The sequence below is a fragment of the Heterocephalus glaber genome, unplaced genomic scaffold (genome assembly GCF_053883595.1).
Source record: "Heterocephalus glaber isolate CG9 unplaced genomic scaffold, H.glaber_assembly_v1.0 deba00001707, whole genome shotgun sequence".
Classification (NCBI taxonomy): Eukaryota; Metazoa; Chordata; class Mammalia; order Rodentia; family Bathyergidae; genus Heterocephalus; species Heterocephalus glaber.
This window is the reverse complement of record NW_028258427.1, coordinates 2,285,624-2,311,573: the sequence shown is the minus strand read 5'-3', so window position 1 is coordinate 2,311,573 and position 25,950 is coordinate 2,285,624. Positions and strand designations below refer to the sequence as shown.

The 25,950-nt window shown below is 42.5% G+C and overlaps 1 protein-coding gene across 4 annotated transcripts in view; it reads right to left on the bottom strand.

The window, feature by feature from the left end:
• Positions 1-828: 828 nt before the first annotated feature.
• Mylk3 (myosin light chain kinase 3) overlaps positions 829-25,950 on the bottom strand; it is a 48,909-nt gene continuing 23,787 nt past the window's right edge. For all 4 annotated transcript variants that reach the window (XM_004873888.3, XM_004873887.3, XM_004873886.3 and 1 more), the window contains exons 4-13: positions 21,734-22,185; positions 19,958-20,063; positions 19,300-19,393; positions 18,732-18,841; positions 17,501-17,642; positions 12,143-12,213; positions 7,267-7,395; positions 5,734-5,886; positions 3,929-4,061; positions 829-1,796 (exon numbers count right to left, since the gene is read on the bottom strand). In XM_004873888.3, the coding sequence (XP_004873945.2) occupies positions 1,740-1,796; positions 3,929-4,061; positions 5,734-5,886; positions 7,267-7,395; positions 12,143-12,213; positions 17,501-17,642; positions 18,732-18,841; positions 19,300-19,393; positions 19,958-20,063; positions 21,734-22,185 (1,447 nt within the window). In that variant the 3' untranslated portion in view covers positions 829-1,739. The remainder of the gene's footprint in view (positions 1,797-3,928; positions 4,062-5,733; positions 5,887-7,266; positions 7,396-12,142; positions 12,214-17,500; positions 17,643-18,731; positions 18,842-19,299; positions 19,394-19,957; positions 20,064-21,733; positions 22,186-25,950) is intronic.

Below are 25,950 nucleotides of genomic sequence, written 5' to 3'. Positions count from 1 at the left end.
AGTCACTACACCAATTAAAACAGCTTTTTGAAGCAGGTAATGGAAATACTGTACCATAGAAATCAGGCAGAAGTGAGCTGGGTGTGCTAGCACATGCCTATAATCACAGCACTTGGGAGGCTGAGGCAGGAGAATCACTATGAGTTCAAGGCCAGCCTGAGCTACATAGTGAGTTCAAGGCCAGCTTGAACAACAGTGAGAGCCCGTCTCAAAAAAAAAAACAAACATCAAGCAGAAGTGAAGAAATTTTAAAAAGTGTTAGCTTTTGAATAATAAAGTATTTCCGGGCCAGGGATTTAGCTCAGTGGTTCCGGCACCTGCCTCAAAAGTGGAAGGTCCTGAGTTCAATCCCTGGAACCAAAAAATAAAAATAAAAATAATAATAATAAAGTATTCCCTTTAATTAAGGGATAAAGTGCTGAAATGAGCCAGGCATGATGGCAGGAGTTTTGCCAAAAGTTCAAGGCCTGCCTGGGCTACATAGTGAGTTCAAGGCCAGCCTGAAATATGTAGTAAGACCCTTTCTCAAAGAGAACAAAACAAAAACAAAAAACAGAGAGTGCTGAAATGTACACATGTAGAGTTTGTAAATGTTTTAGTTGCTCACCATATTTTTCTCTTTTTTTGGTACCAGGGATCGAACTTGGGACCTTGCGCTTGCGAGGCAGGCAGCACTGAGCTAAATCCCCAGCCCAGCGTTGCTCACCATATTGAGAAAAGAGTTGTTTCAGTGAATGGATGATGTGACTATTTCAATGCATGGAGTAAATGCACCAGTATATAAGAAGCACATATTTTAAAATGACATCAAAAGTAGTATATCCTTAATAAAGCAGTAGAAAAGCACTTCTTTATTGCTTCATACTATATTATTTCTGTTTTCCTCCCAGAAAGTTTAACATCATTACATTCTTATTTCACTTCATATATATATCTATATATTTAGAGAGAGAAAGATACATATTTTTCCCCATACCAGGGATCAAACACAGGACCTTGCCGCTTGCCAGGCAGGTTCACTTCATATACTGCATATCAGTTTTCAGACTTACAAGACCAGAAGTTCATAACTAAGAAGTAAGAGAGAGAGTGAAGGTGGGTATAGAATTTAAAAATATTCAAATTTTTCAGATTTAATTGCTTCTTGGCCTTTTGGCTAAAATCAAGTAAAAATTTTCAGATTTAGTCATGATTAATATACTTCGAAATTTTACACAAAACTAAAAGATGCATGTTGGTCTTGATTCTTAAAAGAGAACATAAGTTTAAACAAGTTTGGAGATCACTGTCCTAAATCCATACCGCATGACACTAGATTAGGTTAATACAAGATTTGCTCAAACCTAAGCAAGTCAAAATGCTAGGAATTCTTTGTATTGGAATATTTGCACTGGAAGAGGCAATTCTGAGTAACATGCCCTTGCATAAAAGCCAAGTTTCAAATTTAAATTTGACATGTGCAAAGTAGGGCCTTTTCTACTTACCTAAATATACCTACATTTTAATACTTGAAAAGTAAACACAGCATTTCAAACTTAGTGATCTTACAGGAAAAAAAAGTTTCTAAGATGCTTTCTTTACAGCCATAAAGAAAGCAACAGTCAACTTTTTTTTGTTGTTACAAAATTAGAAGAATCAATAATAGTAAAATGCCAGGTTATTTAAAGTCTTGAATCATCTCTTCAAATCAACAAAGACCTCAATAATTTCTGGGCCTTTTGAAGCAGTAGAGTTGAATATTAAGTGGTTGGAAATTTCCTTAACCTATTGGCAGCAGTCACCACGTAGAAATGTTTCTTGAGGTAAGGAGAGAAAACAAAAAGCATATTTTTAGATTTAAAAAGAAACAGTGAAAGAAATGTAGCCACTTGGGTTTGTTTAAAATTAGTAATCTAAAGGGGAAAACAAGTTTCTAAAATAATTATAGTAGAATAATCCTGTGACCTTCAGAGCTGTTTGGAGTGTAAGGAGAAAATAAGGTACTCCGCCCTTTCAAAAAAGAGGATCCTGGAACAATGTTTCTCAAGTTGTGATTCACCACCCACCAGTAGGATATGAAATCAAAGTTTTAGATTATGAATACTTATTTTTTAAAAAATAAAACCAAATGACATAGAACAGAAAGTAGAATGTATCACAGAATATATAGAATTATATCTATGTATAGATATGTATGCGTATTTCTACACAGAATGTATCACAGAAGAGTAAATGTGACATTTATGTGTATATGTATATGTATACGTGTGTACTGGTTCCCTAGGTAAAGGTTTTGTTGTTTTGTTCTGTTTTGGGTGTTTTTTGTGATGTTTGATTGGTTGGTTTTGGTTTTGGTGTTGGGGTTTTAACCTAGGGTCTTAGGCATAGTAAGGATATTTTGTGACATGGAGCTATGGCCCCTGCCCTGTTTTGTGTTTTAGTGAGGATCAGAATCAGCACCAAAATGCTGGAAAGCCACTTCCCTGGATGATAACTACTATTAAGATAGCTTCTATGTCCATGTTACCAAAGAGGTCTGTTATAAACAAAGACATAAAGTTTTTAAGACTTAATAGGGTTAAAGAAGGGAAAATAAAAAATATGAGAAAAGGAAAAACATGGAAACAAAGTCTTTGTAAATAGGAGAGTGGAGGGGGTGAAGGGAGGGCAGGGGAATGGGGAAAAAAATAAGAACCAAGATACATCATATAAAGGTATAAAATCCCAATGATGAATGTAACTGTATTGTATACCTAAAATGTACCAATAAACTGAATGGAAAAAAAAAAGACTTAATAGGGTTGGGCTGGGGATTTAGCTCAGTGGTTCCACCACCTGCCTCACAAGCACAAGGCCCCAAGTTTGATCCCCGGTACCAAAAAAAAAAGACTTAATAGAGTTTTCCCACAGCCCATTTCTGAAATGTGGATGAATCAGGCCTCAAGCTATAAGCAGTTAGTTCAGGAATGACACTACTGCCACAGAGAATATACCAAGGTGGGATGAAAAAATATGGTCAATGTTGAAAAAATTGTTTTTAAATTGTTACAGTAAAAGACATATTGCTGGGTGTGGTGGTGTATGCCTGTAATCCCAACACTCAGGAAGGTGAGGCAGGAAGATTGCTGTGAGTTTGAGGCCAGCCTGGGCTACATAGTGAGTTCAAGGCTAGCCTGAACCACATAGTGGGACCATGTCTCGAAAAAGAAAATCAGAAACAGAAACAGAAAAAAAAAGACATTGCCATTCATCCTCTTCAAAATCCTCCCCTTCACTTCAAGCACACTTAGCCCATCATTCTTGCCACTTTCTGAAGCAGTTCTGGAAGTCCTCTTTTGTGAGTGTCTGTAGTTGTGCTGTCGTGGTTGCCTTGATGTCCTGAGTGGATTCAAAGCATTTACCTCTCATCATTTCAACTAGGAAGGAACCAGAAGTCTCACAATGCCAGAGCTGGTGAAGGGTGGATGAAAAGACACCTTAATGTTTTTACGAGCCTGCCTTTCCACTGGATGACACTTAGCAGCGGAATTCACTTTATTTTTTAATATACCTTCGGACTTCCAGAACTGCTTCAGAAAGTGGTAAAAATGATGGGATAATTGTACTTAAAACAAGAGGTAGTATTTTGGGGAGAATTAATGGCTATGTGTCTTTTACTATAATAAATGTTTAAAAATTTAAACATTCACTATATATTTTGAGCATATCTCACATGCTCAACTTCATTCTATCACTTCAAGTGTCCATATAAACACAGACTAAGTGACTCTTTTATGCCAGTTATTTTTTTGGTCTGTGGCTTTTTTAAATCAAGCTGACACCTTTTAACACAAGATTTTTCTCCTCTAAATAATCTATTTAGAATAAAAAATATATGTAAAAAGTTAGCGACAGTTCTTTCAAAAGTCACAAGACAAATGGTTCTTTTATTGAAAGAAAAACAAAATACCTTCCATTTTCTCTGGGCCATGTATTTCTGAAGCAATACTTGAGATTTGAGATGAACTTTGGATTTTGAGGCTTTGGCAGGCAAATTATTCAACCACTCATGTTTCAGGCACTGTGTGGCACTCATTCTGCAGCTGTGAAATCAAACAGCAGTTGGAACTTTTAGTTGAGGTTGCCTTTTGTGGCTACCCGAAACTGTTCTATTGGGTAGGAAGCCTGAGTCAGTAGAACATTTTAATCACTCAGGCAGAATCATGTCATGCACCCCAAAGGGAACTTGCTGTCTAAAATTGCCCACTTAAAAGGACCAGTCAGTAGTAAGTCATTAGCAAAATGTTCTCTGACCTCTATGAGGGAATATGTTAGAGTGATTAATCAGCACCTCCCAGTGAGGGCTGGGAAACTGAGGCAGAGCAATAAGGCTAGCTATGCCTGGGATTGCTCTCAAAAAGCAAAAGAATGGATAAAGAACCGCGCAAGCGCAAGGACCCGAGTTCGATCCCCAGTACCAAAAAAAAAAAAAGAAAATGTGGTATTTATACACACTAGAGTATTACTCTGCCTTAAAGAAGGATAAATTTGTAGCATTTGTAGGAAATGTTGTGAACAAATGTTAAGAAACTCAAATATTGCACGGTTTCTCCAAACTATAAATAATTTAAAGAGAAATATAAAACATAATAGGAAGTAAATAGATCTTTTGCAAATGAGAAAGGGACCAAGAGATGGAAGAAGGAGGGAGAGAGAAAGGAGAAGTAAAAAGAATTAAGATGTGGGGCCAGGGATTTGGTTTCGCTGCCTGCTGCGCACACTCAAGGACCTGAGTTCGATCCCCGGTACCACAAAAAAAAAAAAAAAAAAAAAAAAAGAATTAAGATGTGTTATGTACATATACCAGCTCCTCATGATGAATGTCACCGTTATGTACCACAAATGTGTACTAATAAAAATTTAAAATTTCAAACAAAAGAACAGGACACTTGAAAGAAGCTCATTTCTCCCTCCAGTATATTCATCTTAATTCGAATTTTTTTTCCTCTCACATAACCTTTCACAATCAGAAATAAAACTGTGAAAATCAGAGAACAATGAGCTGTGTTAGAGCCCAGATTTCTGGGGCCTTAGTAATTCAGGGATATGGTGGTATACACCTGTAATCCCAGCACTTGGGAAGCTGAGGCAGAAGGATTGCAGCAAGTTCAAGGCCAGCCTGGGCTACAGAATGAGTTCATGGACAGCCTGAACCCTATCTCAAAACACTAAAAAAAAAAAGAAAAAGTAACTCAGAAGTATTGTTCCACAATGAATTCCAGAGTTCCCAACTGAAATAAACTCCAGTTGCCCGCAGGTGGTCTTTACTTCTGGCTTATTAATACTTCTGATTGTTTTCAGTTATTTTATGAGACTATCAAAATATACTCAATGGTTTACTCTATGACTTTGATATAACTGCCGAAGCCTAAGTAGGCTTTCATCACCAAGAAATTGAAGTATTCAGACCTTTAATCTGGTGAATGATATCTGCATATCTCAACTTTTTTTCAACATTAGCCTATCATAACTGATAACTTGGAACAGGACTCATTTGCAATTATGCTCCTTTCTAAAGCATCTCTGGATTCCATGCTCCTAGTAGTTTTTAATTGATTTCCTTTCTTCCTCTCTCTGTTCCCATTATTATTCCAAAGAAGTAGCAGACTAAGAAATCGTAAAGAAAAAGGGGCCTTTAGCTCTGGCGGTCCAGTCCAACACCCAGATCAGGCTCACAATCACAATGGTCCCCGAGTGACAAGCAGTAAAGAGTACCTCTTCTCTTTGACCAGTAGCCGGGAAACAAAGTCCTTGGCCTCTTCTGACAGTCCTTCAAAGGTGTCAGCGTCAAAGTCCCAGCTACAATTCACAATGAAATTCATGGTCTCTGCATCTGTTTCCCCTAGAAATGGGGACAAACCACTAAGTCTACAGAGGGGAGAAAGGAACATCAGTACAGTATATGGAAGCCACATTTACCAAAATGCTTTAACAGAATACAAAAAACCCTTGCAAGGCTCAAGCAGACCTAACCAGAACCAACAGGGTTCAAGAGAAAAGTAGCTCCATTATTTCTCGACAGTATATAACTCAGCATTAATTTAGAGGAGGAGGTAGAAGAATTTAAAAATAGAGGCAGGAAGGACATTCAGAAGAAGTCCTCTATCACCCTCACCTCTTTTCTCCTTATCTTCGAGGTAAAGAAAAATTTGAACTTGACTCAATATATCAGTAATCAAGTATATATTGATTTAATTTTAAAATGGCCTTTGGTGTTTCTCAGACAATCTGAATCATTTAGATACTCCCCCTCACCTAGTAACATTTAGATACTAGGGCCCAAGAGAAATTGCCTTTACTGGGGTCCTGCTAGTGAAGGCTGAGAGGCAAGATAGCCTAGCTCGCTGGCCTTGGGGCTCTAAACTTCCCCAGGCTGGTACCATAGACAATGCACAGTGCAGGAACACAGGGCAGAAGTTACACAATAAGACAAAAAGTAAAACATGACTTTGGCCCCTAAGGAAAGAGCCATGGAAGTCCACAGTTGGGGAGAAGAAAACAGGGAGCCCTGGGTCGGCAGTGACAAGGCTGGAAATATAATATCATCCTGCCCACCTGTCCCCTTGCCTCATGCCCTTAGTGCAGTCCAGCCCCACACATACCGAAACACCTTCATTTCTTTCCTGAAGGGCTTCCTCTCCAGTTAAAACTTGCTTTATACATGCAGAAGTATCAGGAAGTTAATTCAATCCCCGACATGGGTGACCAGCCCACAAACAGTAACTAATAAGAGTTTGTATATAAATTGTCGAACTGTTTCACCCCTCAGATAAAATAATTCAAAGGGTGTTCCACAATGGAGTCCAGAGTTTCCCAGTGGAAATAAACTCAAGGAGTTCACAGGAGGGCTTTACTTCTGGTCATTAATGGCTTTAGTTATTTTGTTATTATTTTATGTGTATCAAAAAAGCTCAATAGCTCAGCCCGTAATTTTGATATAGCTACTGAATCTTAAGGCATCCAGATCTTTACTCTGGGAATGACATCTGTATATCTCAATTTTTTCCAAGATTAGCCTATGGTAAGTGATAACTTACAAATAGGATCAATTTAAATAAAGAAACTAGCTTAGCAACATACCTTCAACTGGCTGCTTTTCCTTCCCCATCTCACTGCCCTACTCTGCTACTGATGCTTCCTAGAAATACTCTTTAAAAAAACTTCAAAGTTTTTGCTGTTTGTAAGGGTACCTAAAGTAAGACAGATGGCCCTGCCCCACCTCAGAGCCAGGCCCCCTGGAGCACTCACAGCATGTAGGTGATGACTCCCACACTCCACATGTCAGTAGGGAAGGAAACAAACTCATAGTTGACGACTTCTGGGGCTAGAAACTCAGGAGTACCAAAGTTCACCTTCAGCTTTTCCCGAGGCTTGTACCTGGGGAGAAGGAGTGCAGAGAACCAGAGGTGTGAGGCCTTGGGGGAGATTCAGAGAAGGGACCGATTCCTGGAGGGAGGAAACATCCTCCAACCCTTACCATCAGGCACAGAGCCTTGGCCTCATATTCACACTACACGTGTGTGGGAGTTTTTTTGCTACCAGGGATTGAACTCAGGTCTTTGCACTTGTGAGGCAGGCAGCAGCGGCACCACTGAGCTGAATCCCCAGCCCTACACGTGTATTTTGCTGGGGAGATAATCACACCCCAGGTCTCAACGTTCATGCTTTTCTAAATTAGTGGAAGAATTAGAAGAGTACAGTCCTTCTCCTCCAGACATTTACAGTCTGCAAAGAATATTCATATATCATATTCAACATGAAGGCACATGGACACGTACAAACAAACAAGGTGGGCAGAGATTGCTGTTGGTGTGTACAATATGGTAGGAGGATGACAGTAAAATTAGAAAAAGAAGAAAAGATGCACATCATCACTGATCATTAGGGAATGCAAATCAAAACCATGATGTTGTGATACTACTTCTTACCCACCAGGATGGCTAACATATTTAAATATACCAGTGGAATCATATAGTCATTTATATGGGAGAGAGAGAGAGTACACAAATGTCGACTAGCATTTACAGAAAATGAAAAATTTGGCTTCTACTGGTGGAAATGTAAAATGGTGCAGACACAATAGAAAACAGAAAAGTGGTTGCTCAAACAATTAAAAAGAATTACCATATGATCTAGCATCCATTCTGGGTATATAGCCAAAATAATTGAAAGCAAGGTCACCAAGAGATACATGTACACCCATGCTCATAGCAGCATTACATTACTCGACAATAGCTAAAAGGCAGAAGTTACTCAAATGTTCACTGACAGATGAATGGATAAAGAAAATTTGAAAATATCATTCCACCTTAAAAAGGGAATTCTGACACAGGCTACACTGTGGACTAACCTCGACATTGTGATAAGTCAAATAACATAGTGATAAAGAAATACTGCATGGGGCCGGGGATTTAGCTCAGTGGTTTCGTCGCCTGCTGCGCAAGTCCAAGGACCCGAGTTCGATCCCTGGCCCCCCCCCAAAAAAAAAACCAAAAAAAAAAAAAAAAAGAAATACTGTATGATTTCACTGATATGAAATACCTAGAATAGTCAAATTTATAGAAACAGAAAGCAAACCAGTGGTTGCCAAGGGCGGCAGGTGAGGGGAAAATGGGGCATTATTACTTAATGAGCACGGAGTTCCAGTTTTGCAAGATGAAATAAATGTTCTGAAGATTAGTTACTCAACAATGCACTAGGATTACAGCTGTGCTACTGAACTGTATTCTTAAATATTAAGATAGTAATTTTTAATTCATGAATTTATCCTAAATGACAAAATCATAAATATCTATAGTTCACAACATGATGTTTTGGTGTGTGTATATATATACACACACACATACATTTTGGACTGCCTAAATTAACATACGTATTACCTCACTTATTTTTATGTGAAAAGAACACTTCAAATCTATTCTCTTAATAATTTTAAAGTAGACAATATACTGTTAATAACATCATCTTGTTTTGCTAAATTTTTTTTTTCTTTTGGTACCGGGGATCAAACTCGGGACTTTTCGCTTGCAAGGCAGGCAGCGGCACCACTGAGCTAAATCCCCGGCCCAATAACATCATCTTTTACATTGGCTCTCTTGAACTTATTCTTCTCGCCTAACTAAAAGTTTGTATCCTTTAGCCAACATCTCCCCAGTACCACTGGCTGCCCCTAGTGACCACCATTCTATACTCTGTTCCTGTGAGTTCATCACTCCTGTATGCTGATTCCACACATCACTGAGATCATGCTTTATTTATCTTTCTGTGCCTGGTATTTTTGCTTAACATAATGTCCTCTAGATTCATATGTGCTGTCTCAAATGACAGGATTACCTTTTTAAAGGCTGAACATTATTGTGTATATGTACCATATTTCCTTTATCCATTCACCCACTGATGGACTCTGGGTGGTAAATTTTATATTGTGTGGTATTTTAAAAATCACAATTCCAAAAAGAAAGAATAAGAGCTGGGCGTGTATTACTGTGTATTACAGGCTGGGATTAACTGTGCTTTAGGTACCTATCTGAGAACAGAGGGTGATAGTTAAAGGAAGATGCTGAGTGGGTGCTGGCAACTCAATTCTATGGATCCCCAGCCCACCTGGGCCCAGCTATGCTGAGTTGTGTGATACACCTGTCACCATCCTTGCCTTCTAGGAAATAATGAATTTAAATATGAAAACACGTGTTTGACAGTGTAGGGTGGTGCCATGCATTGAGGAAGTGGTCCTGGAGCCGCTTAAGCTTGGGTTATTGGTAAATGGTGGCACATGGTGACTGCTAAGGGCTGAGATCACACCCGGGCACTACCAAACCACCCTAAATTTCAGTGCATTAAAGTGAACACTGTATATAATTGGGTTTTTTGGTACCAGGGATTGAACTTGGGACCTTGTGCTTGCGAGGCAGGCGGTGGAATCACTGAGCTAAATCCCTGGCCCTTCTGCATATAATTTTTAAAAACATCTTAAAGTGGGCCAGGAATTTAGCTCGGCACTGCGCCTGCCTCGCAGGCACAAGGTCCTGAGTTCGATCCCCGTACTGTCAAAACAACAACGACAACAACCACAAAAACACCTTTAAAGTCCCTTAAAATGCTTGAAGCCTTGTAGACTATACTGTATAATCCTGTGCAGTCATAGATATGGTAAACATCTCTCAGGCTCTTTGCTCATGACAGTTGTGTTGGATTCTTAGCAGGAGCTGTAGCAGACTTTTGGCATTTAGGAGGACTCTCCGCCCCCACACCCTCAGGCATTCTTATTTATGTATAACAATAGTTGTATGCTCATCCTGCAGGCTTCCTGCAGAATTGTTTCCTCCAAGAATGACTTTTCTCTAGGAATTACATATTTTCTGGGTCTGTTTTAGCACTGTAACTGCTGAATTTTCAATTCTTTCTGAAGTTTCTCTGTCATCTTTTTGTTTGTTTTTTTCTGGTTTTTTGATACATAGGATCTTTCTGTGTAGCTCAAGTTGACCTAAAACTCAGGACAGTCCTCCTCCCCTAGCCTCCCAAGTGCTGAGGTTATAGGTGTGTGCCACCATGTCTGGCTTTTCTGTCATCTTGATGACTGTTTCCCACAAAAAAGTTGTCCTTGTTACTTTATGAGCCGTCAGGTATCCTCCACTCCATGGACAAATAGAAGGAAGTAGAGCCCAGACCCCGTGGAGGCAGAGCTGCTCATTGAGCTTAGCTGTAGTTTTTTGCGGTCACTCCCAGGCAGCATCCAGTACCATGGAGGGAGTCTTCAAGGTCACTCTTTCCTCGTTGAAGCGGCAACTGTTACCTATTTCCAGGGGTGAGAGGTACATTTTCACTGCTCCATGTGCTACCGTATAATAGCAGAAGAAAGTTCTGTCATCCCACTGCACCTTCAGAATCTCTCATTCTCTTCCTGTGGTGATGGCAGAGGGGCGAGAAGACAAGCTCTTGTGGCCTAGCTTGGAATTGGCCTGATGTCACCTCTACCCAGCTTCCACTGAGCAAAGCAACTCATATGCAGCATCAGTGGGGTAGGGCAATATGTTCCACTATAGTGGAAGGAACTGCACAGCCACAAAACACACGATATATGGATGCAGGCAGACTAAGGCATCAGGACGAAGGGTGCAACCTGGGAAAGTGGCTTCCAGGGTTTGGGAGAATAGGGAAGGCTCTTCCACTCGGTTTGGCTCCTGAGTCCTAAGTCTGGGTCTATGGCCAGTGCAGGGGAGGAGCAGGCTGCCAGATGAGGGCTTCTGCTGCATTCCAGTTCCTTGACTTCCCACCAGTCACTTGATGCTCTTTCCCTGGATGGATGTAGGCTTTGTCGACCCTAGGTTTGTATTTGCCTGGCTCCCAACAAATTTGGAAGAGAGGAGGCTGCTCTTTGAAAACTGGTTTGAAGGAAGGAGGGGCACTTTGGCAGAATAATTATTTGATTCACTTTATTATTTTTATTCTCAATTGCCTCATTTAGAAGATGGGGCCAATAATCTTAGCTTTTTCAAGGGCTATTGTGAGGATGAAAAGAGATAATTTGGCATGTAAAACTTTTAGCATGGTGCCTGGAAGATAGGAAGTGCCCACTAAATTTGAGCTAGAGATTTTCTTCTCCTTTACCAGTGATTCTAAAAAGTTCTGTTTGCCACCACTTTCTCTCTCAGCCATCAACTCTTTTCCTAGCCATGTTTACACTTCTCATGTCCATAACCTTTTCTGACTTTTTTCTTTTTTGTCTTGCTATGTAGCTCAGGGTGGCCTTGAACTCATAGTGATCCTCCTGCCTCAGCCTCCTGAGGGCTGGGATTACAGGCGTGTATTACACAGTTAATCCACAGCCTTTTAGGACTGAAGTAGTAACAAGGGCTACCTGCAACCCAAAGGCCATCAGCCTCTGGGTAAGAGAGCTTTCTTGCCTCCATCCCAAACTCAAGTTTTGTAACCTTGCCCAAGAGAGCTATAGAGTCCCAAGGACTTTTGTCAGTGTATCAAAATAAAATCCCCTTACCAGCCAGGGATTTAGCTCAGTGGTTCCGGTGCCTGCCTTGCAGGCGCAAGATCCCAAGTTTGATCCCTGGTACCAAAATATAAAATAAAATAAAATAAAATAAAATAAAATAAAATAAAATCCCCTTACCTTCTGGCCAGCCCGAAATCAATGATTTTAATTTGGTGTCCTGTCTGACTGACACACAGTATGTTCTCTGGCTGGAAAAGAAAGAGAAGTCTGCTTAGCCCAATTAACAGCCAGAGGTCTGTGGCTGCCACATGTCTAGATATTGTTTTAATATGCCACACCTGCAGGCTTTAGTTTCCTGCCTCCAGTACCAACATATGGCTCAGGGTGGCCTTGGCGCTTAGACAGATAATTACGTTAATACAGTGGGGTGTGAGACCACAGGATCCATGTGGCCTGTGGGCACTGGAGGACTCCTGCCCTGCAGCCACCGCTCAGCGCCAGCTGCTGGTCAGGATCCAGGAGTGCAGGAACAATAGCCATTTTTCAGTAATGCGGGGAATCCAGAAATGCAGTTTTTCTGTGTGTGTGAAAATTCATGCTTTTAAATGTTGACAATGAAATCAAATTTAAACACACCTGTATCACCGTGGGAGCCAAACTGAAAACCTCCGTGGTGCACTTTCAGCTTGGGGCAATGGTCCCCAGCCCTGGTGACACACGAGGATTGTCAGGGAAGTTTTAAAAGTCCCCATGCACAGGCCCCAACCCTGACCCATGACAGAATCACACCAGTAAAACCAAAGCATCACTGGCCTAGTGAAGGAGAGTAGAGCTGCTAAATGTCTACCTGACATTTTGTAATGACAGCTGTGACCCATGTGCTAGGGATGGTGGCCTTGATATGGTTCTTCTTTTAGGTCTCTCAGATCAACTCTGAGGCCCTGAGAGAGCCTGAAACAATACTTGCTGCTTGTGCATGACAAGCTGGAGTGGGGGTGTGGAGATGGAAGGTTTATGATAGAAAAATCCCAGGGACCTAGAATCCAGCGTCTGATGTCGAGGGATCTATTACCTGGTCCTGTAGCCCTAAATGAGGCCCTTTCCCTTCCCAAACCTCAGTGTCTCCAGCTTTAAAATGGGAACAGTAACACTTCTTGCCTGTCTTTCTGGGAGGGTGGAAGAATCAAATGATCTCATGTATATGACATACTTTATAGCCAACAAATGTCAGGTACTCATCTTCCCAACAGAAGACTTGCTTGTTGTTTATGCAACAATGGGGTTTTGCAAATTCCTCAGGTACAAAAGAATGATGTTTAAAAATCTATGTTTTTTTGAAACAGGGTCTTGCTATGAGTTTCAGGCAGGCCTTGAACTCGCAGTGATCCTCCTGCCTAAGCATTCTGAGTGCCCACTGAGAAATGTGCCCATGCCCACTGAAAAATCTCTATGTCTTCTTTATAAGGTCCAGAACAACACTGTTCAACAGAGATATATAAAGGGAGTCACACTTATAATCTCAAAATTTCTAGCAGCCATATTTAAAAAGTAAAAAGAAACATAAAGATTTTTATAATATTATTGAATTATAATTAATTATACTATAAAAGTCACTATTTTAATGTATACAATTCAGTGACTTTTTAGTGTATTCACAGAATTGTGTAATGATCACCACTATCTAATTTTAGAAATATTTTCATTACTTAAGAAAAAAAAAAAGATGACGCAGAAGGATCACCATGAGTTTGAGACTAGCCAGGCCTATACAGTGAACTCAGGACCAGCCTAAACTACACAGCGAGACCCTTTCTAAAACAAAACAAAACAAAAAAACCCCACACCCATCATCAGTCACTGTCCATTCTTCACTCCCCTCCAACCCCTGGCAACTGAAAATGTATATTGTCTCCCTAAGATTTACTTATATTGAGAATTTATATAAATGGAATCATAAAATACGTAGCCATTTGTGTCCAGCTTCTTTTGTTTGGCATAACATTCTCAAGTTTCATCCATATAATATTTATTAGTACTTCATTCTTTTTCATGGCTAATAACATTCCATTACATGGGTATACCATATTTTATTTATCCATTCATCAGTTAATGAACATCTATGTTGTTTCCACTTTTTGTCTGTTATGAATCACACTGCTAAGAACATTTGTGTATGAGATTTCCTGTTTATGTTTCAATTCTCTCAAGCATATACCTAAGAATGAAATTGCAGGGTCATAGGGTAATCCTACTTTTCGTATTTTTAGGAATTGTCAAATTGGTTTTAAAATGGATGTACAGTTTTATAATCTTGCCAATAATGTCTGAGAGTTCAAATTTTTCCACATCCTAGTTAACACTTGTTTGTCATTTTTATTTTTGTTTTAGTCAGTTGAGGAGTTATGAAGTGGTATCGTATTATTGCTTCGATTTACATTCCACTAATGACTAATGATGTCGATAATACTCTCAAGTACTTATTGGCCTTTGTGTATCTTCATTGGATATATGTTTATTCAAATCCTATCACCACTTCTTTCTCTCTCTTTTTTTTTTTTTTTGGTACCGGGGATAGAACTCAGGACCTTGTGTTTTCGAGGCAGGTGGTAGAACCACTGAGCTAAAACCCCAGACCCTTTCTCTCTTTTTTTTTACTTCAGTGCTAGGAACAAAACCCAGGGCTCCAGATATACTATGCAAATGCTCCATCACTAAGTTACATCCCCAATCCATTTCATCATGTTTAATTGACTTGTCTTTCTGTTATTGAGTTAAAAGAGTTTTTAAAAAATATATTCTCCTAGGATTAGAGGTCCCATTTGACCCACCTATGCCCCTGCTGGGTATCTTCCCAAAAGAATTAAAAGACTCATACCACAGCAATATATGCGCAGCCATGTTTATAGCGGCACAGGTTGTAATAGCTAGAACTTGGAAACAGCCCATCAACTGGAGACTGGATAAAGAAGATGTGGTTTGGTTTTGTTTTTATAAAATGGAGTGCTACTCATCCATAAAGAATGAGAAACTAGAGACGTTTATAGCTAAATGGTTGCACATTGAGGCCATGCTCTTAAGTGAAATAAACATGACATACATGTGTAAATACCAAATAGTTTCTCTGGTGTGAGACATTGAAAGTATAAATGAGCATCAAAATATATAATAAATAATGTGAAATAGGAAGAAAAAGTCCAAAGGGGAAGGGGAAGTGGGAGGCTTAGCGGAAAGGAAAGAAGGGAAAGGAATAAATATGAGAAAAGGAAAAAATAAATAGAGAGGGGTGGAGGGGTTGAAGGGAGGGCAGGGGAATGGGGAAAAAAAATAAGAACCAAGATATATCATGTAAAGGCACAAATTGCCAATGAGGAATGTCATCATATTATATACCTAAAATGTACCAATAAACTTAATGAATAATATATATAATAGATAGAAATCTCTTATTTGGTATACGATTTGGGAATATCTTCTCCCATTCTGTGAGCTGCCATTTCACATTTTTTGTTTTCTTGTGGTACTGGGAATTGAACCCAGGGCCTTTCCACTAAGCTACATTTCCAATCTCTTTTTATTTTTTGAGACAGGGTCTTGCTAAATTGTCCAGGTTGGGCTCAAATTTCACCAAAATTTAGTTAAATTGCCCAGGCTGTGATCCTCCTGACACAGCCTCCCAGGGTGTATTACAAGATCCAGCTCCCCGGGATAAGTCTTTTGAATCCACTATTTTATACTTAAAGAATATATCAGTACAGACCCTAAGTTTTCTTTTTTTTTTTTCCAACTAAGTTTTCATCAGTTATTTAATCTGTGTTTAGATTTCAGGAAATTTATAGTTGAGGAGTAAATACAAGTTGGTCCAAATATATTAAAATTTTTTCAATAACTGAATCAAATGTCAGTTTTTACATATAAATTAATTACAATTAATAAAACTGAAAAATCAGTACCTTAGTCACATTAGCCACATTTCAAATATGCAGTTACCACATGTGGCTGGTGACTGCTGAATTGGACAGCACAGCTGTTGAGTGCTTCCTTCATATTCTAATCCATGTGACATTTGTAGCAGTATTAACTCTCCCTACTTCACAACTGATGAGCGCAAAGATCACAACTAGACAAGAGTTAACCACGACCTTGTGCTGGGGATTTAGCTCAGTGGTTTCGCCACCTGCTGGGCAAGCGCAAGGACCCAAGTTCAATCCCCGGTACCAAAAAAAAAAAAAAAAAGAGTTAACCAAGACCAGTCCTGCTCTCGGCTTAGAAATGGAGGGGGGGGGAAAAAAAAACAAAAACACGGAGGCCGGGGATTTAGCTCAGTGGTTCCGCCGCCTGCTGCGCAAGCGCAGGGACCCGAGTTCAATCCCCGGCACTGAAAAAAAAAAAAAAAAGAAATGGGCAGCAAACACTGCAAGGAATTACACTTACAGAAATTGCCCCAAATCTGGTTCTAGACTCAGAAGTACAGAGCAGATTCCTGCACTTTCCCTCGTTCCCATCCCATGAGGGGTTTTCCAGAAGACTTGAAATTAGTTCCAGTGAGCAGAAGATTGAGGCTAATTCCCCACCCCACCCGCCATTTTTCTGACTGCCCCAACCTTGCAGTTTGATGCCAATCAGAAAAGATGGTCAGAAGGAGCAACATGCACCACTACTAGCACAGCATCTACTTCCCATTTCCTGCAAGGAGCCACCAAAATGCACCCCTTTCTGAAACAAGTTGTGGAGACATGTTCTTCTGTTGGCTCCATGGATGAGAAAAATCACAGAAAGGACTGGCATATATCAAGCGTTTATTGCCAGCCAACAATTATACACAGGGCTCTGTATATAGGACATGCCTAGGAGACTTCTGGGAGACAAAAGAAAATGCAATGCTTTCATTTAATGGAGTATCACTTTGCCCTTCAAAAGAATGAGGAAAGATTTACAGTTTACTGTTAACTGAAAGAAGCAAATTTAAAAATAAGATGCATCATATGCTCCCCTGTGTGTGGTTGTGTATGGTAGCAGGCTGCTCATAGACAGGACTTCTCTTCATGAAGATAGAGTGGGAAAAAACCTCCCACTGTGTATTTTATATACTTTGATATTGCCTAGATCTGTCACCACAAACATGTCTTCCTTTTGAATTTTTCAAAAGCTAATCTTAAAAAAAAAAAGCCACCAAGAACAGGAATGTAGCTCAGCAGCACAGCATCTACCTGGCAAGCATAAGTCCCTGAGTTCAATTCCTGGTACCAAAAAAACCAAAAAAAACCAAAAAAAACTAAGATATTTTTAAAGAAAAAAAGGTCATTGTATCCTTTAATCCTCTAACAACACTTAAAGAAGTTCAATTATCCACAAGTTACAGATGAAAGAACCAAGGCTTAGAGAAGCAGCATGATTGGCCAGCCCTAGACTCCAGAATTAGGACAAGGCAGAGACAGGATGGAAGCCAGGATTGCTGACAGAGGTCTCAACCATGAAGTGCACCAGAGGCTCAGGAACTGGGGACCCCACATTTGCTATGCCAAGGGCAGAACCCACCTTGAGGTCTAGGTGTAGGATGTAGTGCTGGTGGAGGTAATGCACACCCTCACAGACCTGCCTGGTAAACAAGACCACATCCAGTTCAGTCAGGTGGTTCTTTTCATCTGTGATCCGGTCGAAGAGTTCACCCCCATCCACACTGCCAGAGGAAAAGAGAAGCAAGCACTAGGCTGAGCAATACTCCGAGGATTTGTCCACTGCTTTCACCAAGAAGACTGCCTAGGTAAAATCAAGGTTGGTTACACCAAAAGTCACAGGGCTGGTACCATGACCAGCTGGGGCTGTGTCAGGACCTTTGCTCAGGCCATTCCAGCAAAGAGTTCAGAGGGTAAAAAGGACACGATGGGCCGAAGGAAAGACAGGATGGTCTCACTATGGATAATCTAGGCCGGGTTTGCAAATTTATTTGCTGATGGACAGAATGAATTCTTACAGAAGAAGAAGCCTAAGTCAAAAAATTAGATTAGATGCGAGGCAAAAGTCTTCTCACAACACACCATCCTTAGTCCATCTTTTGCTTTTCCACCTCTTTTTTGGTACCGGGGATCAAACTCAGGACGTTGCACTTTCGAGGCAGGCGGCAGAACCACTGAGCTAAATCCCCAGCCCACGTTTTTCCACTTTTGATAGATACACAACATGACAAATGTTTCCTTGCCAGAAGAAAAAAGCAATATAAGCACAAATATAAATGGCCTCTAGACCCATGGCCTCAGTGCCAGGGAGTGGCACTGGAGGGAGTGGTAGGGATCATGGTTAATGAGAACTAGTGACCCTGTCCACAAGGGCAGCCACTGTGAGCTCCAGCACCATTTATGGCCAGAAACACCAGTCCAACATTACTGTCCAACTGTCCAATTTCTATTGTTTAACTTTTCCAATCTCCATATGTTAACAACTAAAATTCTATAATTAAGTTTTCTAAATTTAATTTCTAATTTTAAATTCAATTTCTAAATTTTTCTAAAATTGTTAAAAATTACTAAAAAATTTTAAGCTAAACTGACATAATATCTTCAGGTCAAAGCAAGCTCAACGGCCGCTAGTTTGTGACAAAATGGCTTTGTCCATCATGCTTCATACTAGAATTCAAGCAGCCAAGCCTAGGAAGAGGGGTTGACATGGCACAGCACTGGATCTCCCAGTGAGAGGAAAGGAAAGACAGCTCTACCTACAATGAAGGCCCTGGCCCAAGGAGAGACCACTGCCCCACCTCTAAGACACTCACTACTCCATGATGAGGGTAAAGCTGTTCTTGCTCTCAAAGGCATCGTAGAGCTGGATCAGGTTCACATGGCTAAGCTGGTTCATGATGTTGATCTCGTTCTTCACATCCTCCTTGTAGAAAGAGAAGAGAGGGGGTTTCCAAGAAAACAGGTCAAAAAGATGAGCCAGCTGGACTTCCCAAGACAGATGGACTGACAGGCACACAACCCTCTTCCTTTTTTGATGCCCTGCTGTCACACCAGGTCTCCTTGATTCCTACCCAACCACATTCTTAGCTCAACCCACCCAAATCCCAACAAGAAACTTGCAGCCCAAGAAGAAAAAGGCCTTGTTGCCCACAGGCCCACAGGTAGTCATGCCAGATAGCCACATGTGTAGTTGTGGGTCTGGACTGAGGAGTGTGAGATAACTTTCTGGGTGGGGTCAGGAGTCACAGCAAAGAGGCAGGAAAAGCAGTGGGTTCCCTTTTCAGCATGGAGGGGCAATGCAGGCCTGGGGGGCTATGAAGGAAGTGAAGGAGACCTGAGCTTGGCTAGAATGACCTGAGTGGCCCAGAGCAGATACTTTACCCTGTCTTTGACACTCTTCACTTTGATGACCTTGGCAGCCAGTGGGAGGCCTGTGGACTTCTCTGTGCACTTGTGGACCTGGCCAAAGCGCCCCCTATAGAGACATATGGACACAAAAGGCTGAGAGCACAAGAAACTTATCACAGGCATGGTAAGTTCCCTGTCCCCTGGGCTTCCTGGTCCCACTCCCTTCTCCACACATACTATGTGGACAACCTTTCACACCAGAGCATGCCTTCGTCACTGCCCCCATACCACACAGGCTATGCTGAACCCTGGAAACTAACTCCTTCAACATGTGGTTTCCTCCAAATCCCAACCCCACTCCATACTGGCTATCCTGCATCCCAGGGAATATCCCCCTCACCTTACTCCACACCACAGGGTGCCTTCTCCACTCCAGAGGATATCTTGTTCACTGCACCCATGTCAGCTCTGCTGTCACCTCTCCTGCTCCCACATTCCACTGTGGGGGTCCTCCTGCACCACCCACACCACAGAGCTATCCTGCACTTTAGGGCTCCTCTTTATTACACTCTCTGTGGGCCATCCCTTACTCTCTCAGTGGGTAGGCCTGGGTTTGAGTCCTGAGAACCATCCCACAAGGCCCCAGCTCTTGCTCCTGCTCCCACTCCCAGCCAGGCAGATGTCCACCTACCCTCCCAAGACTTCATGCTGGCACACTGTGTAACCTGCTGAGATTGCTGTCTCCTTGACATTCACTACCCGGTGTTCAAAAGGGGCTGCAGGGGCTGGGCTGTCATCTGTTTAGGAGAAAAGGGGCTTGTGAATCCCCTATATGCAACCACCTCTCCCAGACCCAGAGGTATACTAGACCTCACTTGGCTTCCCAGCCCTGGTATTTGAAAGCCCCTACTCAACAATCATCTCAGTGAGTCACTCAATTGGCAGAGATGGAAGCTGACTTTCAGAGAGGAAAGGAGACTCACCAAGAGCTACACAACAAGCCAGAATAGATGGGATTCAAATCCAGGTCTCCTGGCCACTAGGATAGAGCTCTTGGCAAGGCTACAAAGTTATATACAATCTGTTCATCCTGGGGGGATCAGTGCAGACTGGAGGAAAGAGCATACACTAGAACAAGGTCAGTGAGCAGAGTCTAATAAAGGGACTTTTTTTAGTAGGCAAGCATTTTACCACCTGGTAAGCTACATCATCAGCTTCTTCTATTTTATTTTACTTTTGAGACAGGATTTCAATAAATTGCTCGGGCTTCATGTTGTAATCCTCTCTGCAAATACTCCTGAGTAGCTGGGATCAAAGACATGCACTACTGCACCCACCTGAAAAGACTGTCTTCAAAGGTGAGGGGCTGCTATGGAAACCAGCAAGAGAGGTACTAGAAGCAGGCAGTGAGAGAAATCAACACCCACTTTCTCTCCTTCCACTCTTGGTTTCCTGATACCTCATTCCCACCAGACACTAGAGGGCAAGAGAGCCACAAGGGAGCCCTCTGAGGACAGAGCTGGGGCACAGGACAGGGAAGAGGAAGGAACAGTGGTCTGCAGAGGGAGTAGAAGACGGCTTGCACTCAGAAAGGTAAACATAGGTTAGGGCTTTTAAAAAAAAAATCTTGTCCTTTGGAGATAATATAAATACCTAGAAATATCATATGAAATAAAGGAATAAACAGAATCTGGAACATGTACCAAACACAATGACATGAAGCAGTTTGTATGTAAAGTCCTGGGAGATGTGGCAGCAGGATGTCAGTGGCTTGCGCTGGCACTTGTTCAGGGCCTGTCGTGGAGGCGCCCTTCTGGCTCTCCAACTACAAGGAGTACTCAAGAGCGACCCAAAGCCAGAGGGATTGATAGCCTTTGAGTCACAAGAACACAAGGATGTCTCCCATCCCCTCATTGGGTCAGTAAGCAGGCCAGCAGCCTCACTGCCCTCTCCCCATCCTGGTGGGAATCCGCTCTCTGGATGGAAACAGCTGAGAGTGGTCATACACGCCAGTTAAGTGTCTCTGTTTTTTTTGTTTGTTTTTGTTTTTGTTTTTGGTACCGGGGATCGAACTCTGGTCCTTGTGCTTGCAAGGCAGGCAGCAGAACCACTGAGCTAAATCCCCAGCCCCAAGTGTCTTTGTTTTTTAACAGAAGCTTTCTCTGTCTCAATGAAAAATGATACCAATATTGGAAAGCCAAATAGGTAGGCAGGTGGTTTTGAGAAATCCACCCAGTTGGACCATGTGGGTCCTCTCCTCCCCTACTACCACAGGCAATTTGATTTCAGCCCTTTGTATCCCACGTCTTGGTATGTAGCCCCAGGAAGTATTGGCAGGCTGTTTCCATGAATCAGACTCCCCCAGCTCCACACCTCTCAACCCTGGAAGCAGCAGGAAAGCCCACAGGGGCACAGCCTCCTATCTCAGAGTTGGTATCTAGTGAAGCCAAGGGACAGCCTCACTTACCCAGAACCATGCTGCCAGCCTCAGCACCTGAGAGCGACCTCCCTCCTGCTTCCACTCTCCCCGAGCCTCCAGCTTCACAGTCTTTCCCAGGATCCAGGTGTCCTGCTCCTGGGCCTTTTTCTTGCTGTATCCCCACACCTTCAGCAGCAGTAGCTCCTTTGTCCCTGGTCATACTTAGTCCTATGATCGGCTCAGCCTCACACCATTGCTTCTCTTCATCTGCTGGGTGGCTGCTCCTCCTCGGCAACAGGGGAATCTCTCTGGCTCCTTGGGAAGTCTGCTCTTCTGACCCAGTTCCAGTGGCTTGGGAGCAGCACCCAGGCCCGGGAAGGTCCTGCTCACCTGGATGGGCAGCTGTTGGAGCCTCTGCAGGGAGAGTGGGTGTAAGGTTGCCCCCTCGTGTCACAAGCAACTCCCCAGGAGTATCCATTTGGTGCACATGAATGGAGATCCTAGGGCGGAGAGAAACAGGACCTGAGAGGGCCAGGGATTTACCTCAGTGGTGCCTGGCAAACGCAAGGTCCTGAGTTCGATTCCCAGTACAAAAAAAAATCCCTAGAAACAGGGCCTGAGGATTAAAAGCAAGAGCTGCAATCAGAAGAGACCCAGGTTCAAAGGCTATTACTGCCAATCACTGACAGTGGCCCCTTGGCCTCAGTTCTCCATGTGTACCTTAAGGTTGTATGAGGGTTGTAATAATAAGTCATCTTGTGGCTGGAACTAACAGACTCCAACTCCTGTCCCTCTGGATCCTGGACCACTGCTCAGACAGGACAGGAGAGGGGCCAGCTCTAGGCATTCCATGAGGTGAGGGCCCAGGAAGGCTGGAGATAGGTAACCCATGGTGGACAAGGGTGGGGACCAGACATTCCTGAGGTTCCTGGAGCCTTCTGTCCCAAGAGGATTGTGGCCTGAAGGTGGGAGACCTTCAGATTTTTCCCATCCTCCTCTGGGCCTCAGTTTCCCTTTTTGTTAAATGAAGAGAAGGAGGAACCCAGTCTAACACCACGCTGAAAGCTCAGGTCTGACACATTTGACTAAAATTAAGCACAGCAGCCCTGGCTGTGCTGAGCCTCCGTGCCCATGGAGCAGAAGAGCAGCCCTGGTGTCCTGGTGTGCCCTGGCCATGCCTTCCGGCCCTCTCCATTGATTTTCACTACCCAGATGTGGTGGCACTGAGACATGGTGTTCAGAGGAGGGAACTTGACTCAGCAGCCACATCCGCAGGCGTCAGACCTCCCTCTCAGAGCTGTTCCCCAGCTCTGGCTGCCTCTTGGGAGGCTTCTTGCTGGATCAAAACCACTGCCATAGTCTATGTGTATGGGGTTGAGAGGAAGCCAGGTGGCCTGATTCTGGTCTTCACTCTGCTAGACAACGTGGACAAGTCCAACTGGGTTTACTCCTCTGTCACACAGAGCAAGTGACACTTTCAGATGAAAGGAGAGGGTCAATGAATAGAGGGGGTCAACTAAGACAGGGATGCACAAAGGCAAGGTTCAAAGAGCAAAGCCTGAGATGGTCAAATCGCTGCGGAAAACTGTGAAAGTTGTTTAAAAACTTAAAAGTAGCATAGAATATGTCCCAGAAATTCCACTTCTGGGTATATACCCGAAAGTGCTGAAAGCACAGTGTCTGAGAGATATTTGTATAACCGTGTTCATAGCTTTATTCACAAGAAGCACAGGGTAGGAGCAACCCAGATATCCACTAATGGTTGAATGGATAAACAAAGTACAGTACGTGCATGCAATGGAATGTTATTTAGCCTTAAAAAGGAAAGAAATTTAGACAAATTGTACATCGAAGAACCCTGAAGACAACATACTAAGTGCAATAAACCAGCACAAGAAGATAAATATTGTATGATTCCACTGAGAAGAGGTAACTAGAGTAGTTAAACTTACAAAGATAGAAAGCAGAATGGTGCTTACCAGGGGTTGGGATAACAGAAATGGGAAATGGGGAGTTATTATTTAGTGAGTGCAGAGTTTCAATTTGTAAGATGAAAATTTTCTGTAGATCTGTTTCTCAACAGAGTGAACACATAACACTACTGAATCATATATTTAAAAGTGATTAAGATGGGCTAGGGTGTAGCCCAGTGGCAGAGCACTTGCCTAGCATGTGGGAAGCCCTGGGTTCTCTCCTTTGCTGCTCCCCGCAAAAAGTTAAGATGGTAAATTCTGAAATGTGTTTTTTATTACAAATGAAAAAAGAAAAAGTGAAGAAGCCTTTCTTCAGCTCTCTGAGCTGCTAGACCTCTGAGGGCAGGCCCTGACCCTGGGTGGACACTGAGGGATTGACAGCCTCTCCAGAGCTAAGCATTGGGCAGGGGGCACAAATTCTTCCAACACCACCTTGAAAGACTAAAGAAGGGTTGGTAGGAAGAGGGGGTATCCAAGCCAAGCCCCCAATACCTAGCTTGGGCCTCTTTCCAAGACTGAGGACACAGGAAACTGGCAAGGTAGTTGCTCTCCAGAGGAATATCTTCTGGTCTGCTGAGAAGGCCAGTGTCAATGCTCTCCTCCTTAGTCTTCCCTTCCATGGAACATTCAATGACCCCAAAGCCATGCCATGCAGTTCCATGCTGTTATGGCTTGTATCTAAATGTCCCCCCAACAAAGTCCCATGTGGTCATAGGTGGGGCTTTTCAGAAGTGGCTGGATCTAGTATGTGATGTTGCATTTAGGAGTGTGATGCTGGGATCAAGGATGTGTGATTACTAAATTGGTCCACTGATTGATTTGGCATAGTTCTGGGCATGGATAATGGAAAGGCTTTCCCTGAGTGTGAGTGCTACTTGTCCTAAAGGTATGTATCCTGGATAGAATATAAGGTACAGAAAGAGTCTGCTGCCATTGATTGCTGCTCACTGCTTGCTACTTCACTGCTGGCTGCTTTCTGCCTACTCTGCTTTGCCATTAACTGTTTCTCCTCTGCGGTGCCCCCTCTACAATGCCACCCTGCTTTGGAGCCAGCCAACTATGGACTGAAACCTCTACAAACATTTCTTTTTTTTTTTTGGTACCAGGGATGGAACTCAGTACCTTGCACTTTTGAGGCAGGTGGCGGAACCACTGAGCTAAATCCCCAGCCCAAACCTTTCTTTTTAACTTTGGGTGTTGGGTATTTTAGCTCAGCAACAAGAAAAAGTAACTAAGACACATGTCACTTTTAGTGTCCAAAGCTTTCTTACTATTGAACTACTCCACAGTAAGCTTTCTTACCGCTCTAGTTACCTCATCTCAGTGGAATCATATAGTATTTATCTTCTTGCAAATGGTTTCATTTAGTATGTTGCCTCAGGGTTAACTCGTGTTGCACTATTTGTCAGAATTTCTTTCTGTTTTAAGGCTGAATGATATTTCATCGCATGCATATCCAAAGGTTTTTACTAGAATATACCCATGGCAGGCATTGCCAATCAGTTACATCACTCAGTGTCACCAAGTTCAGATATGGCCCTAGCACACTCTACCTAGAAAGCCCCTACTAATCACAGTTGACCCTTAACTTAAATCTACTTTCCTGAAAATATATTCACGCACTTAGGAAAGGAGGGCAAGTAGTAATCTCCTTATTTCTTTCCACATGTTGCAGGTCTACTGTGCCTGGAATTCAGCTCATGGGCTGAAACTGAGATAGAGATCTTCTCTTCTCACTCAGAATCATTTTGGGCCCCCTAACAAGTTCATGGAAAGTTCACCCCCAGCCCCAGATTCCATATTTAGGGCCCTGACCTGGGCCCAGGGATGCCTGCCAGGAATCCTTCCCTTGGGCCCCCATTTCCTTCCAGAACAAAGGCTGACAAACAATCTGGACTGCTCTGCCAGTCACCATAGCAAACAGACACCAGATCACCTCCCTGAGCCAGGCTCTGGGGTCTCAAAGTATAGGGTAGCCCAGGGCAGACACTGTGAGACCAAAAGTGACTCCATTTTGCTAATGTGAGACCAGAATGACTCCATTTTGTCCAAAATGGAGCAGTCTCCTTTGTTCTTTCAAATTAATGATTAAATGTGCTTAATCTGGGACAAAAGACATGATCTGTAACTCAAGATTCCTAAGCTCATTACTCAGCCATCTGTTTGCTCTAGAAACAAGTGTCCTGGGCCCACTATCTATAGGACAATCTGTTAACGTGCTGACTATCCACACAAGGTGGTCATGACCATTAGTCAGGATGTCTGCTGACCATCAGTACGTGACAGTAGACC